An 18,128-nucleotide genomic window follows, 5' to 3' on the forward strand; every position below is an offset into this window, starting at 1 on the left:
TTAATAATTAAGACAGAGATAGCCAATAAGAAGCCCAAGGCAACAGCCAACAGATTTATAATTAATATAAGTCTCTGTGTGTTCATTTGGGGGCTCAAGGGTGGCAGGACCTGCCGGGCTAAGAATCTCACTTAACAAAGATACGCTTTTCTCTACTTAGAGTCTAGGTCACAGCCAAGAATGGTTCTAACCACAGTGTGTGGACTTTCCTCCTCATTTTAAGCACTCAAGATGTCCAGAGGCCCATCTGCTAGGAGATTCTGGCTGCCATCAAGTTGACAACATTAACTATCACAACAAGCCAACTCCATATTTCTCCTTATCTGTCACTTTCATCATTACTAAAGCTAAATACCTGACAAGATGCAATAGCCTAGAAGAAGTGTTTATTAGATCTCATAGTTTCATGACAGGAATGTGAAGAAGCTGGTCATGATGTGTCCACAGTCACGAAGCAGAGAGCAATGAATGTTCAGCTCCCTTTCACCTTGTTCCTTTAATTAGGTGACATGGTGCTGTCCATACTGAAGATAGTCACTCCCAACTCAGGTAATTATTTCCAGATAATTAATTGTATATATACCTATGTAATACTAATTATATATAATTAATATACATATACCTCACATATACCGAGACTTGTGCCTCAATATGTGACTTTTACAGCAATCAAGCTGACAATCAAGTTAACCAGGACACAACTCACATTCCCAAACCCATTAACAAGGTATATTACCTTATGCCATGTTTTAATTTCTTTATTTCTTCCTTCCTTTCTTTCTACCCTTCCTTCCTTTCTTCATTTCCTTTCTTTTTTGTTTTGGTGTGTGTGTGTGTGTGTGTGTGTGTGTGTGTGTATTGTGAATCTTATTCTGGTTCTAACATTAAATGAATCAAACGTAATAACAATGATAACTTGATAGTTAAAACCAGTACCTTAACATTTTTGTGCATTTATTTGTATGCTAAGAACCTTGCATGTATTAACAGTTTCAATCCTCAAGGACAAAGCTAGTGAGTAAGGTGTCCAAGGTCATGCAGTTAGCAACAGAACTTTTCATGCAAATCTGGGCTGTGTGATTGTTCATCCAGTGCTCTAACTAGTGTGGTAAGCTGTCTGGCAATAGAGACCACAATGTGGGTTCAACAGATAGTGAGGAGACAAAATGTGCAGTGTTCACTTAGACTTGAAGTGGTAAAGGCATGTATGGATGTGAAACACAGCTCCTTGGTGTCTGATCTCAAGATGCGGTCAGGCCAGCAAGTGTGTGAAAATGCTTGCCTTGCAAGCTGGACAACCCAGGACCTGTTGGAAGCAGAGAACCAATTCTTGAAAATCATCCTTTGATTTCCACATGTGAGCCTACATACATACAATACACACACACACACACACACACACACACACACACACACAAACAATACCACTGTTGGACATATACCCAAAGGAGGCACATTTACACCACAAGGGCATTTGCTCAATTATGTTCACAACATTATTGTAATAGGCAGATCTTGGAAACAACCTAGATGCTCCTCAACTGAAGAATGGATAAGAAAATGTGATACATTGACACAATGGAGTACTACTGAGTGGTAAGAAACAAGGACATCCTAAAATTTGCAGGCAAATGGATGGAACTATAAGAAAACATTCTGAGTGAGGTAACACCCCAAACCAGAAAGACAAATATAGTATGTGCTCATTCATAAGTGGATACCAGACATAAGGCAAAAGATATCCAGTCTACAATTCACAACCCCAGAGAAGCTTGTACCCTCTTCCAGAAACAGATGGAAGCAATGCAGAAATCCAAAACTAGCCAATGGGCCAACCTCCTTGAGTGCAATTGAAGTGAAGGAGGAGCAATAGTATGAACAAAGGAGTCATGAGCATAGCTGAGAAACCCATAGAATCACCTGACCTGAGCTGGTGAGAGGTCACTGACTCTCGTGTGAGAAATGTGGAACATGCATAAGACTAAACTAGACTCCCTTAATGTAGGTGACAATGGGGAGACTGTGACAATATATGAGGCCACTGGCAGTGGGTCCAAGATCTAACTCTAATGCACAATCTGACTTAGTGGAGTCCATTCTATATGGGGAGATAACTTGCTCAGCCTATACACAGGGGTGTGGAGGTGGAGAGTTGCCTTGGGCATGCCTAAATGAGATGATCGGACAGACTTTCTGGGGGCTTACCTCTCTGAGAAGCAGATGGGAGGTGGGGGGATGGGAAGGGCAGTAGGAGAGGAGGGATGGAGATTAAAATGTAAAAAATAAATAAAAAAATTCACTCAGCATGCAATTCTTAAATTGTGAATGGAGCACACACTGCAAAGAAAGTCAATGTGTTTTTCTACCTGGCACTTGTTCAAATGAAATAGATTTACTCTTTTAAAAAATTTGAACAGAGCAACAGAAAGAAGTGAAGAGAACACCACTTTGTAAAGCAAAATGACAAAGATAAACTAGTGAACAAGACATCAGGAACACCCATATAGCAACCTAGTTAGAGACATCAGAAATGACATAATCCAGGAAAGCCATAGAATACTGCTGAGGACATTATTTCAGAAGAGCTTATTCAGTGAACACCAACACATCTGGAAAAGCAGCTGGAGGAAAATATAACTATCTAGTCCTCCCTAGATGGTACCTTTTATTTCTCTTTATTCTGATTAGTTTATTCTGACACACATTGCTACTGACATGTCTTTTTTTTCTCTTTCTGTGTATTTTTTCCTCCTATTTTTTGAGATAGGATCTCACTCTGTAGAACAGATTGGTCTTGAAATTGTGGTGATCTTCCTACCTCACCCTTCAAAGCACTGGGATTAGAGGCCTGAGTTACCATATCCAATTACCACTTACATTTCTAAGCCATTAGGAATAAAAGCAGATGGACAAGGTGGAAGAAAACACAATTTTAACACACTTCATCTTTTCCCCAGTATGTTCTGGAAATGGGCACATGGTAACTCGGACTATTGACAGGAAAGAAAGATAATCCAGTAGGGGATAAATGAGTATGACCCTTTCCAAAAGCAGCAGGGAATGAGGGAAAACTAATGAACACCTTTATAACAGACCCCATAGTCAGAGAATCCTAAGAAAAGTACCTACCATAATATAATTTTTAAAAAGCTTCAAATTGGGGAAAATATTCCATAAATAGCACAGAAAAAAAGGAAATTACTCAAATTTTATTTTTAAAATGTCAGGAATACACTGAGAACTAAAATATGATACAACTATTAAACTATAAAAGATGACTTAAACATAACTGTATGTATTGCTTTGTCTAACAGTTCTCTGCACATTCCTACAACGCCCACCATGCATTTCAAGAAACTATCAATTCATTTAAATAAAAGCATCTGCTGGGCTAATAAATCTGAGTTGACTTCAAGTCATATGTCTCTCTGCTTGTGGCCAGCTGTTTTAAATGAGCATATCAAGTAATTTAGACACTCCCCTCTTTTTTTTTTGCAAAGGCTGCATGATTTAATAAATTCCCATATGCCTCAACATGTGCCAACCCTGCCAGGTTATCTTCAATTCAGCTGCTGTTATGATAATAGCTGCCAACTTTCAAACAACTGAGGAGAATAATGAATCAGCTATGAGTTGGCTTACAGGTAAATTCAGATAGCTTCAAGCTAAAACATGGGCCATTTTCAACTGTAAAAGAAAATTAATTAAAAAGAGTTCACCTCCACTCCTCTGTGTGAGAAACTGGGCTCAATAAATACCTTTGAATTTGTATTTTAAAACCCGCAGCTCCAAGTAAACTCCCTAAATCTGTGGATTCAGGGCATAATGCTGTAGGTTGTGGTAAAGGTTAACTTTTTGAGGAGCCAGATTGGGAAATGCTGCTATCCCTCATTCACAGCATAAAGATCTGAGAGACTCCCATTTGCTAAAGCTCACTACAAAATGCTGCAGAGATTTTAGGGGAATGAGATATATATAAGAAGGAACACACTTCTATATGTATTATTGTCAGATAACAAAATTTATCAATAAATAAAAAGGGAAATAAAGCAAAGCAAAATAGAAAACACCAAATACACCAGTTTACATCAGTCCCATTTAGTGATCAACTTGCTGGACACAAATCAGGATGTGTGAAGCTTTCTAGGAACGAAAATAGCATACTGAACATTAATAAATACCAGACAAAACAATCCCTGGGACTTCTATATTTCTAAAATAAGCACAAATATATGTTACATAAAGCCATGTTAATTTTTAATGGAGTAAGGAATTACACACTGAGTAATAACAACCAGTGTAAATATTCCATCTATTCTTAACTGCCCATAATAAAAATGAGAATTATTCACTTGATGAATGAGGTTACTCAAGGGGCTGGACAAGCTATCTCTGTCAGAGAACAGACCTGTTTTGCATTGTCTTCATGAGTAGAGATGGGCTACTTCTCCCTGGTTTTATGCTTCTGATGAACTTTCTAAAACCATGCAAGAACTACTTTATTCATAATGACAATGACTTTATAGGGTACCTGAGGTTTTTCTAGTTATCTTACTGACTTTTTCATACAGCTTTCCACCATATTCTACTTATTATTTAACTGAAATTTACTATCCCAGGTTCACTTCTGTCCATGTTGTATGAGGATAATGCTTAGTGAATTTAAAAAATATGCTGTAGATGTAGAGTGGCTGCCATCATATTCTATACTCCATGCTGGTAGTCACTGAAACTGAAATTATGGATGCACATGCATGGGAGGGTGTATATTCTCCAGTCATGCCTAGTATATAGATTCTACAGGGATCTCTGGAAACTGTGATGCTGGAAACACTAAATGACCCTGTTAGTGTCCTTGGTTCAAAGACCTTGAACTAGTCAAATACACCTTGGGAAGCTACAAAAATGCCCCCAGATAACTGAGATTACAAGAGAAAGACTCAATTTAGTCTACAAAAAATGGGAAGGGATGACTTTCTAAAATCTCATTGTGACCTTTAGACATGAAGACTGCTGGAAATGTTCAAGTTGCAACATAGTCAACAGGACAACACGGAAGGCTGGAATGTGCTGTGAAACTATTGCCCAGTTTAGTCAGCACAATAATTTCAGAGACAACTGAATCAGCACCTACACAAACCGAGGTAGAGTAACCCAACAAAATGAGCCTGCTGTATTCTGCACAAGGGGATGCTTTTCTACTCTGGCAAAATATTGTATAATAGGTATGAAATGTGCACACTCTTTGCTGCCACTTTAGTACATGGAAAGTAAGAAATTGTGCAGGAATTGCCATTTGGAAAACTTTCTCCGGTGTCACAGTGCTAGAAGGACTTTATTACAGGAGACAAGTTTACCTCCAAAACCACAAATGCGAGGAAAGGATATGGCAACACATTTGGCACAAAAATCCACATTATTTAGCTTGGGCCAGTTCTGCTCAAAATCTAAGAGTATAGGAGATGGAAGGGATTTGCAACAATTCTGTGTTATTTTAAAGCCTGCACAGACTTAATGCTTGAATTTTACAATCCTATTTCTTCCTATTACTGATTTGAATATTTGAACAATTAGCCTTATTTGTTTGAATGGATCCTAAATGTCTTTATTCTTGGTGATTAGAATAATCAAGACATGCCTAGAGGTGGAAAAAAATAAAAGACATGTTAAAGAAAGATGAGAAGAGGAAATAAGAGAAGATCTGTAACAGTGTATGCCATAAAAATTAGTGAGCAATTAAAGGTGGAAAAAATAATTGCTTACAATTTGTATAAAGCACTCATACCCATGTAGGACATCGATGTGGCCCAGGACCACATAATTATGAATAACAGATGGAAACAACAACAGTAAAACATAAATTACGGACCGTAGAGAAAACCACACCACAAATGTGCCAAGATAAATGATACAATCTCAGAGGTGATGGTGGTGCCCTCGATTTGAGGAGGGTCTGGGTGACCGTGGCCAGCACCTCTGTTTCCTGCCTTGTCTAATCATAGAATTCATTCCATGTTTGGAAGAGAGATTTTGAAGAACATAATTACGGGCTGCAAGTGTTTTTCTGTGGAAACAAAATTATAATTCATGTCTGAGATTGTGTAAATATGCCTTAATTTTGGTCAACAGCAATTTGAACTGAAGAAAACAGAATCCTCCAGACTCCCAGTAAACTGCTAGTATTCAAGTTAACTACAGGGATCAGTGTGTACAAGCAAGGGCATTCTAGATGATGTGAAAATGCTAGTCAGGAGAAAATGTTCCACTCTGTAGTGACAGACTTGGTCCCTTCTTGCACGTCAAAGCCAGCTCACAACTTCAAAAGGCCACATGAAAGGAGATACAGGCTAGAGAAGGAAGGGCAGTTTTTAGCCAGCAGGTCAGGTATGAAAATAATCACAAGTCAAACTGCCTTGGGAAGGTAGGCAAGTTCACACAAATCAACAGTGCTTAGTGAACACATGGAAGAGGAGAGAAGAAACCACATCAAGGGCCCCCCAAAAGCGGGAGGCTTTGTGAGCTCCCCAAGTCCTGCCCTTTGCAGTGCTCCTTAACTGCAAGGCTGCAGTGAGTGCCCTGCTGCCCCTCACCTCAGGAAGACAGAGAGAAACGGTTATTTTCCAAAGTGCTAGCAGACTTACTTCTCCTTGAGAAAATCCACTACTCTTTTGAAGTCAGCCACACAGTACTCTCTCTTCATGTCCATGAGCACACTGTCAGAGGCGGACTGCACCGGGATGTGGAGAAAAGCGTAGACTCTGGGGTGGTTGAGGATTTTTGCCATTTCCTGAGAGAGATGGTAGAAAAAACATCCATCATTTTTACAAGTATGAGGCAGCGCTTTCCTTCAGATCTACACATATAAGTGCTGGCGAACAAATACTCAAAAATGGTCTGACCACCCTGACGCTAAGGCAGCATCAACAGACACTGCTCTATGGTGACACAGGGTGTTTGGAATAGTTTTTGAGGATTCCCCGGGGGAATTGCTTACTTGTTCAATGATTTTTCAATTATTAAAAAATATGTGAAATCAGATAAAGCCGGAAAAAAGATATTTTTTAGTGCTTCAAAATTAACCAGCATTTCTTCTTCCTTACATAGGTTTCTACTCTCTTCCGTGACATTAGCAGAAGAAACTTCAATAGTTAAACAATTGAGACCTCATTAGTTTTGTCTACTCAAATACAGAAAGTTTCATGTTTAAAGAAGCTCAAAATGTACTTTTTCAATGCTGAAGATGAGAGAATCCAGAGTTCTTTCTTTTTTTGTTATTATCTTCTTACATTTCAATTTAGTTGCTGATCATATTTTTTTGCATATATACAGTGAGAAACACATGTGACCAGACAATAAAGAAAGCCAGCACACTACTGTATATGTCAGTGTACGAGGCAGTGTTCAAAAGACCAGAAAGAAGTGGAGAGGAAGGATGAGGAGAAAGAGATGAGGAGGGACGATCATATATGCTACAAAAGTAAGAGAGCAAATCTGAGAGAAACAAATTAAGCAAGTCTATTTTAAACCTCTTCTGAGACTACAAAGTGGTGCCAGAAAGAATGGAAAGTCTAAGTCATGAAAAAAAAAGTCTGAAAATTGCAGCTTTTTAACAAGCTGAATGTGTGCAGGGGTACGCAGCTCTCACAGCATAGAACACTACAGTACACACAGTACAGCAGCCTCTCACATCCTTTACATAGTTTCATCCTTACAACAATGTTTTGAAGGACCCTATGGCGTCAAGAGGCCAGCTTATGCCTTGCAGTCACCCTTCATTCACTCTTAAGTCAGTCGCATATGCAGACCAGACCAGCTCCTTGCTGCCTGTTTTCCTTCCCCTGGGTGGAACATTAGCATTTTCGCCAAAGCACAAGCAGAGAGGTAAACTCCAGTGAGCCACCTTCTTAGGAGAAAGCTATTAGTTACTCATAACTACTACCCTGCATCTGTGGGCCTCTCCTAGGAATTAGTCAGCATACACACCTGGCTGTGAATAGCCTACTAAGAACTGAAGCTGAGTTTCTAATGAAGTAGCAAAATAACCAGATGCAGCTCTATGGTCAGGAGTCTGTCTGAGGTCATACAACTTACTTGCTCTGAAGTGAAAACGTAGGTCATCTGCTATGATTCCTACCTGTGGTGGTTTGACTAAGAATGGCCCCAACAGACTCATGTGTTTGAATGCTTGGCTCATAGGAAACAGCACTGTTAGGAGGTGTGGTCTTCTTGGAGGAAGTGTGTCACTGTGGACTGGGCTTTGAGGTCTCCTATACTCAGGCTTTGCCTAATTCAGTTCACTTCCTGTTGCTTTCCGATCAAGATGTAGGACTGAACGGCCAGTAGTGAGGCAGGACCAAGGATAGGTGGGCTAGCAGTCAGAGAGTATAAACAGGAGAAATGAGGAAGAGAAGAGAACAAGGAGAGGGTAGCCAGTCTCCCAGCCACGCAGCCACCCAGCCAGGGATTAAGAAAAATAAGATATACAAAAGAAAGAAAAACCTACAGAGAAAAGGTAGATTGGTTAATTTGAGTTTAAGAAGAAGAAGAAGAAAAAAAGCAGGTTAGAAACAAGAAAAGCTAAGGCTCGGCACTCATAACTAAGAATAAGTAACCATGTATATTTACTTGGGCACTGGGTGGTAGACCTCTCAAAAAGCCAAAAGAACAAAATATCAGCAACAGACTAAACCTCTAAAACTACATGCTAGCCCCAATTAAATGCTTTCCTTTATAAGAGTTGCCATGGTCATTGTTTCTCTTCACAGCCATAGAAACCCTAATTAAGACACTACTGTATTTTCCACACCAGAAGATAAACACACCAAAAACTTACAAGAAAGACCTGTAAGATCAGTTTTTTTCAAGGACCAGAACTCAAAGGTTTACATGCATTTGGACATATCTGAGGTGGCTGGGAAGTGGTATCTGAACACACATGATGGAAATAAAATGTAGTTCCTTCTACAGTTTCTGTGCCTGGAGTTCCTCATCGGTGAAATACAGACCTTTTCACAGAGACACTGGGCTACTATTAAAAGGCATTAAATTAGTTTAGATATGCTTAAACAGTGAGTACACCACACATAAATCATGAATTACCTACAATTTACTTTCTTAGAAGATATTTCAGGTTTATGGGAACATATCATCATAAAACTAATAGAAAGCCATCAATCCATGGGGCCTTGGGTAGAAGATCAGTATTTATCCCTGGCATACAAATGGACTTTGGGTGCTCATCTCACAATGAAAGATGCACTCTCACCCTAGACTCTTGGGGGAGGGTCTAGGCCCTGCCCTGAATGAAATGACAGACTATGGACACCTCCATGGAGGGCCTCACCCTCCCTGGGGAAAGGAGGGTGTATTGAGGGGATTAGTGGGAGGGTGTGGGAGGAGGGGAGGGAAAGAGAGAGGGACCTGTGATTGACATGTGAAGCAACCTTAAATTTAAAAAGAAAAAAAAGATAAAAAATTCCATACAGTTAAATTAACCATAGAAACACAAGAGATATTATATACATGCATGCACATACATACACACACACAAACAATTACACACACTTCACATTTGCAAATATCTATTTTTTAGGGACACACAGTTAACAGTATATTTTAATGGGATGGAGTGTGATTTTTGAAGCATGTCTGCATAATAATGAGATTAAAACAATATATTTACAATATTTGATAGGAAGACAGACTTTTGATTAGTATTGAACCAATTTGGCAAAAGCCAGTTAACAGGCATCATCTTTGCTTTAATTTTCAGAATGAGGGAAAAGTATATGAGAATATATATCAAATCAAAGCCCAAGACTGCAAAAGTTGTCCCATTGTGGAATCTATCTTTATAGGTCTCTAGAGGTTCACATGTTAATTACAGTATATATCCCAACAGGAGGAACCTACAGCCCAGTTACTGAGCTGAGGTTTACCAGAGATGTTACTGTAGTCTACACATAGGACCTAGGTTCACCAAAGGAACTTTCAGCCTAATACACAGGGCTTAAGTATACCAAAGACCAAAGGAGAATTTTGTTTTGATGCAGTTACATGCTGTAGCTAGGGAAGAGTCGACATAGAGGGGCAAGAACATGAGGGGCATATTTATGAACATATGTATGGGATATGTATATGAATGTCTTTGTGTCTTGAAGTGCTCTGGTAGCAAACAGCATAACAACACCATTTCAACAGACGGTCATTTATAATTTAAGAGTTGATATGCTAAGGCTGATCACAATATAGATGGGAACTATCTGACAGGGAGGGAGTGAAGAATTCTTAACAAGATCAATAAGCCAGTGGCTTTCTCCTGTGCCATTATATGCAGCTGTATTCTTAGAAAATGAAAATTATATCCATGTTTATTATTTATTTCTGAACTCAAAATATCAAGAGAAAGCAATAAGCGGAATGCAAAAGGCTCAATTTGAAAGGGCAATCTGGTGAGCACATACATTTTAAAACAAATATTATGTGTAATTTTTGTTGCACTGAAGTCATCAGAGTCTGTATTGTTTTGAATTTCTGTACTACCAACTCACAAAAGCAGAATGTAAGAGCATGTAAATAAGATACAAGCTGGGGAGATGGCTCAGGAATTCAGAGTACATACTTCCTCACTACAGGACCTAAGTTCAGTTCCTAGGTGGTGTAATTCCTAGGGGATCTAGCATTCTGTTCTCACCTTTGTGCATATAACCCACACAGATGCAACATTAAAAAGAAAATAAATCTCAGCCAGGCGGTGGTGGCACATGCCTTTAATCCTATCACTTAGAAGGCAGAGGCAGGTGGATGTCTATGAGTTTGAGGTCAGCATGGTCTACAGATGGATTCCAGGGCAGGCTCCAAATCTACACAGAGAAACCCTATCTAGAAACACTCCTCCCTCAAATGATAGATGGATGGATGGATGGATGGATGGATGGATGGATGGATGTGCGTGTGTGTGTGTGTGAGAGAGAGAGAGACAGAAAGAGAGAGAGAGAGAGAGAAAGAGAGAGAGAGAGAGAAAGAGAGAGAGAAGAGAATAGCTCTCTAAAGAAAAGTACAAAAGCCACATATGACAGAGAAAATGTCACATTTATCTTTCTGGGTATGTATTATTTCACTGAGTTACCTCACTTCCATCCATTTCCCTGCAATTCTAATAATTTCATTTTTCTTTACAGCTCAATAAAATTGTACCATGTATAGACATCACATTTCTATTATGTATTCATTAGCTGATAGACATTCAGTCCCCATGACCTAACTAATGTGAGTAGGGCAGAAATGAATCTGTTGTTTTACTGAGATGATATATATATTGTCCATTTTCATTATGCATACAATTCAATGTCATCAAATATAGCCACAAAGTTATAGAACAGTCACATGTTATCTATGTCCCAAAAGTTGTATCTTCCTAAGTTAAACTGCTGTACATTCAAGATTAAGGCTGCATTCCCCACTACCTGTGCTCTGGGATCCAGCTTTATCCTTTTGGTCTAGGACTGTGAGGACTCCAAGCAACCCTTAAACAAGGTATCACATGGCCTGTGGTTGGTTCATCTGTAGCATATTTTATTTAACAGAATCTTCCAAGTTATATTTCTGATGTAGTGGTTTACATCCTGGCTTTCTCCCTCTTTCAGGTGGCTGATGACGCTATTACCTTGGTCAGAGGACATTATACAGATTCCATGCACATATTACCCTGTCCTGCAATTACACTACACATCTTCATACCCAAAGGCCATGAACACCATCTTACTTCTCTATTACTGTTCTCTAAATTATATCTCAATCAAGTATCACAATGTTTAAAGGGAATGTTTCACTTTCATCATATAAATAAGTGGGCAATACAACCTGTTTACATGATTCTCTCCAGTTACTACTGCAACAATTGCAAGAGAACATTAAAAAAAAAAACAGGGTCCTAGTGCTAGCAAATCCCATTCTGGTGTCACCTTCAACACTGGCAAAGTCATGTATGCCCCTATAGAAGACAACCAGGAACATATTTCATCCTTGGCTTCATTAATACCATCAGAGCAGCACTGAGTCAATTGGCAGTGCCCACATTTTTTTCTCAGCAAGTGAGCAATCAATCACTATAAATAATAGCATCAGAAACTGAAGGAGAAAGTTTGAGGAAGGGAAATTCCCAGTCCTAGTGTCCCAAATGGAAAGGACTGGATATTGTGAACGGATTCTAATTTACAGTTGAACTATAGCTTCATTGTAACAGGATGCTGGCTTTTAAACAACAAAGAGTTAACATTTTCATAATTTGAGCTAAAATAGGCTGAGCAAAAACGTCTGTCCTAATTAGCTTCCCCAGAAATGCTTAAGAACCTCAGCACACCTTCATCTTCCTGCATCTCAGTGTCAGGGCCAAGACCACACTTTACATTACAAAGATAAAAATACACATTTCCATACTGATGTCAAAATGCTAAAAGCTGAAGACACACTCGTGCGTGTGTGGGCGCACACACCCATACTTATCTTCACCTGATATCATACGTGTTTGCCATAGGTTCATGTTATTTCTCTGCTCTCTTGAGTGGGGTGGTGGTAGGGAAGTAGGGTGGTGCATCTAGGAAAAGTGAGGAGTAAAAATGAGGGTGACTATGTCAAAATCAATTGTATAAAATGTAAAAGCCTCAAAGAATAAAAATTTTATATTGAAAACAGGAATCAAAAGTAAGTTCGAGCAACCTCTCTGAGGCAATCATGGAATGAATCTTTGGGTATCTTAAAATTCATGAAGCTGAACAGAAACCAAAACAGTCAATTTCACTTTATTAGTTTTCAAATAAAATAAAGATGTGTTCTTATCCAAACTCTATATGATGAAAAGATATACTTCTCAGAAGGAATGATCCTTTGGTAATTTCTATTTTTGCATTTTTGGAAAGATGGAAGTTACTAAACACACGATAAACAAATCAATAACTGATCAGTTTAATGAGTAAAGGGCAAGCCAGTTAAATTTAGCATTCAGCTAAGACAGTTCAACTGGCTTCTATTAAACATGACATAAATAATTAAGGAATCTAATGGAAAGGCAGATGCTAAAGATTTGTTTTAAAATATTTACATCAGTTATCTCTTCTCTGATTATCCAATTTGAAGCTTACCTTAGATAACATTTGTTTCACATTTTAGGCATAACACAGATTTTGGTGTAGTAATTTACCTGTTTAGTTACAAGTTACTTGCTGAAATGATATAGCTAAGCAAGTATTACTCAACATCAGATTATGTTCCAGGATTAGTCATGCAAAGCAGATAGAGACTTTCTCTGCAGTTGAGAAACAAGTACGGAGGCAATGGTGACAATGGTGCACACTTGTTGTCATGTGCTCTACAGAAAAGTTCAAAGCGCACCACTCAACTCCGTCCCAAGCTCTAAACAGAAGCTCTGCTAATCTGGCAGTGGCTACGTTCCCCCTCATCCATGGAATAAGCACAGAAACCCCAGGTGATGGGGATGATTTTTGTTTCATTTCCATTTCAATTTGGAGGTAAAAGAAAGTCAGTCATGGGCAATATCCAGGAATAGTTACTGTATAGCAAGAACAGGGGTAAATCTGTTGGGTGGCTACTGTGATTTAATGGTTCATTCCTTGTTCAGCTTGCTGTGTTCATCTTTCCAGGCGGTGACAGTTTGACCAGGCTAAGGGATGCCCACAAAAAACTGGCAAAATATTTCTTGTCTAGATTTAAAAAAACTTGACAAAATATTATCTCTGTGTATACCTGTAAGAATGATTCTAAAAGATAATTGTATTTAAATCACCATAACAATAAATCACATTCATCTATGAGCATGCATCATCTAATGTACTTGGGACTCAAACTGAACACACTGTAAAATGGGAAATATCCTCAAGTAGCAACTGCTGGAGGCTTCGTCCTTCCCCAGATATAAGGCAGTTACTTTCTAAGAATCTCAACAGGGACTACAGAACATGCACTGCACCCCTTATGCAGCTCCAGTGGTGTTTTTATCATATCATACTGTAATTCCACCCTAGGCATCTCAGGAACCACCTCACATTCTTCCTGTATCAAAATAAAGAGGAAGGGACAAGGCAAAAAAGCCTTTTAGAATCTGAGATAGAACGTGAGAGTTACCTAAAGGGTATATTTGGCTAACACTAAGACAGAATGGTTCTCTCTCTCTCTCTCTCTCTCTCTCTCTCTCTCTCTCTCCCTCTCTCAGACCCTGGACCTATGGTAGACATGATTTACTTTCTGCAATCTTTATTTGAGGCAATCATACTGACCACACTCACCTTCTTGGATGTATCTTTTTTTCTTCTGGGTATAGCTCTTTCTCAATGCTTGTATTTAAGCTTTATCTTTAATAAAACCTAACTCTGCTTTACTCTACCAAGTAAGCCTGAATTTCTTTTCAGCATTGAAACTTTTCAGAATCCCAGCTTGATGGTCTGAGTTGAGGTCCCTAAAAGTCTAGCAGACCTAACTCCTAAGGCTACTGAGGATGGCAACTGGAGCTGTCTGTCCCCTTACCACTAGACAAGACATCATCCCTGTGTACAAGATTATTTGAGTTACGCTCATGATTATTTGAAGTTGAGCACAAACCTAGGCAAGAGATTTCCTTTACTGAATCTAAGACTCAGAACACATAGCACAACGATGCAGCTGGCATCTAACATGTCCTTGGACATGACCTCTCAAAAACACCATTCCTATGCACTGGCCTATCTGTGCATTGCCAGTCAGATGACATAGGTTGAAAGGTCATAGAGAATGACCCCCTCATATACTCAGCAACTTCTGAATCCAGAAGCCGAAATTGTAGGATATTGATACTATTCAATATTGTTCAAAGGCATGAGATTTGAGCTCAGCCTCTGGCCTGGGGAAAGATATGGTATTTTTTGCTGTTAGAATAGAGATTCTGCTATTCTTTCCCTTAAAAGTAAATCCAGACTGGGTGTGTTGCTCACGCCTTTAATCCCAGTAATTGGGAGATAGAGATAGGTGGATCTCTGTAAGCTTGAGGTCATCCAGGTCTAGTGAGTTTCAGGACAGTCAGAGGTACACAGTGAGACCCTGTCTCAAGAAAATAAAAAATAAAAAAAAGAGAGAAAACATCCAATTAGACCCGCCAATCACACAGACAGGTAAATTCCCTCAGGAAAGCTCTCAGTTCTAGATATAATGTAAAGTACTCCAATTTGGACAAATTAGTAAACCAGCAAATATTTCTACAAAGCCAGAACCTGGAAACAACCTAGATGCTCCTCAACTGAAGAGTGGATAGAGAAAATGCGGTACATTTACACAATGGAGTACTATTCAGAGGGGGGGGGCAATGGAATCCTGAAATTTGCAGGCAATGGGCAGCACTAGAAGAAACCATCCTGAGAGAGGTAACCCAGTCACAAAAAGAGAAATATGGTAGGTACTCTCTCATTTATGGATTTTAGACATCAATCAGGGGAGTTCCAGCCAACAGTCCCCCTGCCAGAGAGTCTGGAAAACAGAACCTTCAACCAATGACCAATGGAAGCAGAGACAGACACCCACTGCTAAACAATGAGCTGAACTCATGAACCCAGTGACAGAGAAGGAGGACTGATGAGCATAGGGGTCAAGACTGGGCTGGTTTAACCCCCAGAAACAGCTGACCTGAACAAGGGGGAGTTCTTGAACACCAGACTGATGGCTGGGAATCTAGCATGGGACTGATCCAGACCCCCTGAATGGGGGTGTCAGTGAGGAGACCTAGGCAATCTATGGAGCCTTGAGTGGTAGATCACTATTTATCCCTGGCATACAAATGGACTTTAGCTGTCCATCCCACAATGAGAGATGCTCTCTCAGACTGGACTCTTGGGGGAGGACCTAGTCTATGCCCCGGATGAAATCACAGACTATGGACAGGCCCCATGGAGGGTCTCATCCTTCCTGGGGAAAGGAGTGGGGGTTGGGCAAGGGGAAGCTGAGGGGGTTGGTGGGAGGGCATGGGAGGAGGGGAGGGAGAGGGAGCTGGGATTGACATGTGAAGCAACCTTTTTTTAAATTTAAAAATAAAAAAGATAAAAAAGTATCCAAATGTAACTAGGAAGAGAAATAAAGGGTAGTATTAAACATTAAAAAAAAATACAATTCTGCTCGAATTTGATGATTCCCCATGGGAGGCCTCACCCTCCCTGGGGAGTGGATAGAAGGTGAGATGGGAGGAAGGAAGGGAGAGAGAACTGGGATTAGTATGTAAAATAAGATTGTTTTTAGTTTAAATAAAAATTTGGATGAAACATCGTGAAAACTTTCAAAAAAATATATCACTGCCACTAGATATGAGAGAAGACCCATTTGGCTTGTGAACCCTTAGTCTATAATACTTTGCACTAGGCAAGATGGTGGTAGTGGGAACAGAGGCCAGCAAGCACCAGCACCAGGGGCCATGCCTCCCTCCACCACCTATAAAGCTCTTACAGCCTGACAAGCCTGATTCTGATCCAAAGCTTCTACTTCTGTAAATATGCCAACAATTGGAGGGTCAATAAGATAAACCCATCATATAGATGTACTCAACATGTTGGGAATAGGAGTGAATTACACTAAAATCCGCATTTGTTCCATGATACTAAAATAACGCCCTGCAGATTCTAAAAGGATGCTTTCCATTTGTGGAGAGCTTCCTTCCAAACTATCAGTGTTTTCCGCACCTTACAACAAATTATGGAGTTCATACAAATTTGTTTCTAGTTTGGTATCTTTTCAATGTAGTAGAGATGTCAATAGAAAGCATCTTTCTGATGATCAATCATCTAATTAATAGATGTGCAAAGACAAAGATGATGCATGTCAACCATCTAAGACTCACTATGCATGTAGGCCAACAGCAGCACTGACAACAAAAGTGCAGAAATCATACAACATGAGCACATATTAGAACAGGAACAAATATGCAAGAGGATTTTAAATAAAAGTTATTGGTTTAATGAAGGAAAAACATATTGTTATAGGCAATATGCAGTTTATGCATGTAGGCTATTTTTTGTGTGGTAGCCAGGACTCCAAGTATGTAATGAAATCACTACTTTATCTGTTTATCTATGTACTTTACATGATGGAGACTTAATTAATGTGATCTTTGTTGTCTGTCACTGACTAATGCTACAAATTTCTCAAAAGCTCTTCTAGGGCAGATGGCATCATAAGTGATGGATGGCACCTTTGACATGGAACACAAAAATTAAGGAAGAATATCTATTTAACCTCACACTTGAATGGCCTGACAAACATGCAACTCATCTCCAGACACAAACAGTACTTCCTGATGTCAGAGGAATGGTGGCGTACAGATCTCTGAAAGTACCCACTTCCAACCCAAACAATAAAGACTGTGTGAATGTTTCCTAGGCATATTTTTAAGAATACAGGAAATTAACTAGAGGCTTACAGCAATCTAGAGAGTCCTAAATGAACTGCTAAGAACAGTATGCTATGTTTCCAACCTACTCTCTACACATCCCCCACCTTGACTGCATGAACCCTTGAAAAGCAACAGCCTTCTATCAGGGTAAACACCAACAGCCTGTCAACCACTGGAGTTCCTTCAAAGTCTCATTCCCAGAAAACTGCCATTACGTAGCTAGTGTGCCTGCAATAGCTGCCTGGTTTAACGTGACCTGGCATTCACCCAGTGAGAAGAGCCTTTTGTCCAAGGGCATTTGTCAAAAATAATCAGTTGCCAAGTGTTTAGCATCATGGCTGCCCGAGGCTGTGAAGAACAGTTGGGAAAAACAATAAGCAAAGAAGCTTGAGAAAGCAAAGACACACTGCTGTGACTCTAGATGGTCAGACAGGCATATGATTCTCTCTAACAGTGTCTCTCTCTCTCTCTCTCTCTCTCTCTCTCTCTCTCTCTCTCTCTCTCTCTCTCTCTCTCTCTCTCTCTCTCCCCCCCCCCTCTTTCGTCCCTCCCTCTGTGTTTTCATTCAAGATACACACACACACGCACACACACACACTCAGTAACGACTGAAGAGGTGCTGAGCTCCCACCTATCTTTAAATCTGAGACATTCCACAGCAGGAAGTGAATGCAAAGCTACAATTACAAATGGCCTATCTGAATGAGCA

At 39.7% G+C, this 18,128-nt stretch overlaps 1 protein-coding gene across 5 annotated transcripts in view; it reads right to left on the minus strand.

Moving 5' to 3' along the window:
• Cdkal1 (CDK5 regulatory subunit associated protein 1 like 1) overlaps positions 1 to 18,128 on the minus strand; it is a 523,909-nt gene that overhangs the window by 196,665 nt on the left and 309,116 nt on the right. For all 5 annotated transcript variants that reach the window (XM_021225040.2, XM_021225041.2, XM_040755764.1 and 2 more), the window contains one exon: positions 6,642 to 6,787. In XM_021225040.2, coding sequence (XP_021080699.1) covers positions 6,642 to 6,787 — 146 coding nt within the window. The remainder of the gene's footprint in view (positions 1 to 6,641; positions 6,788 to 18,128) is intronic.

This window comes from Mesocricetus auratus, unplaced genomic scaffold, assembly GCF_017639785.1.
Source record: "Mesocricetus auratus isolate SY011 unplaced genomic scaffold, BCM_Maur_2.0 Super-Scaffold_100013, whole genome shotgun sequence".
Classification (NCBI taxonomy): Eukaryota; Metazoa; Chordata; class Mammalia; order Rodentia; family Cricetidae; genus Mesocricetus; species Mesocricetus auratus.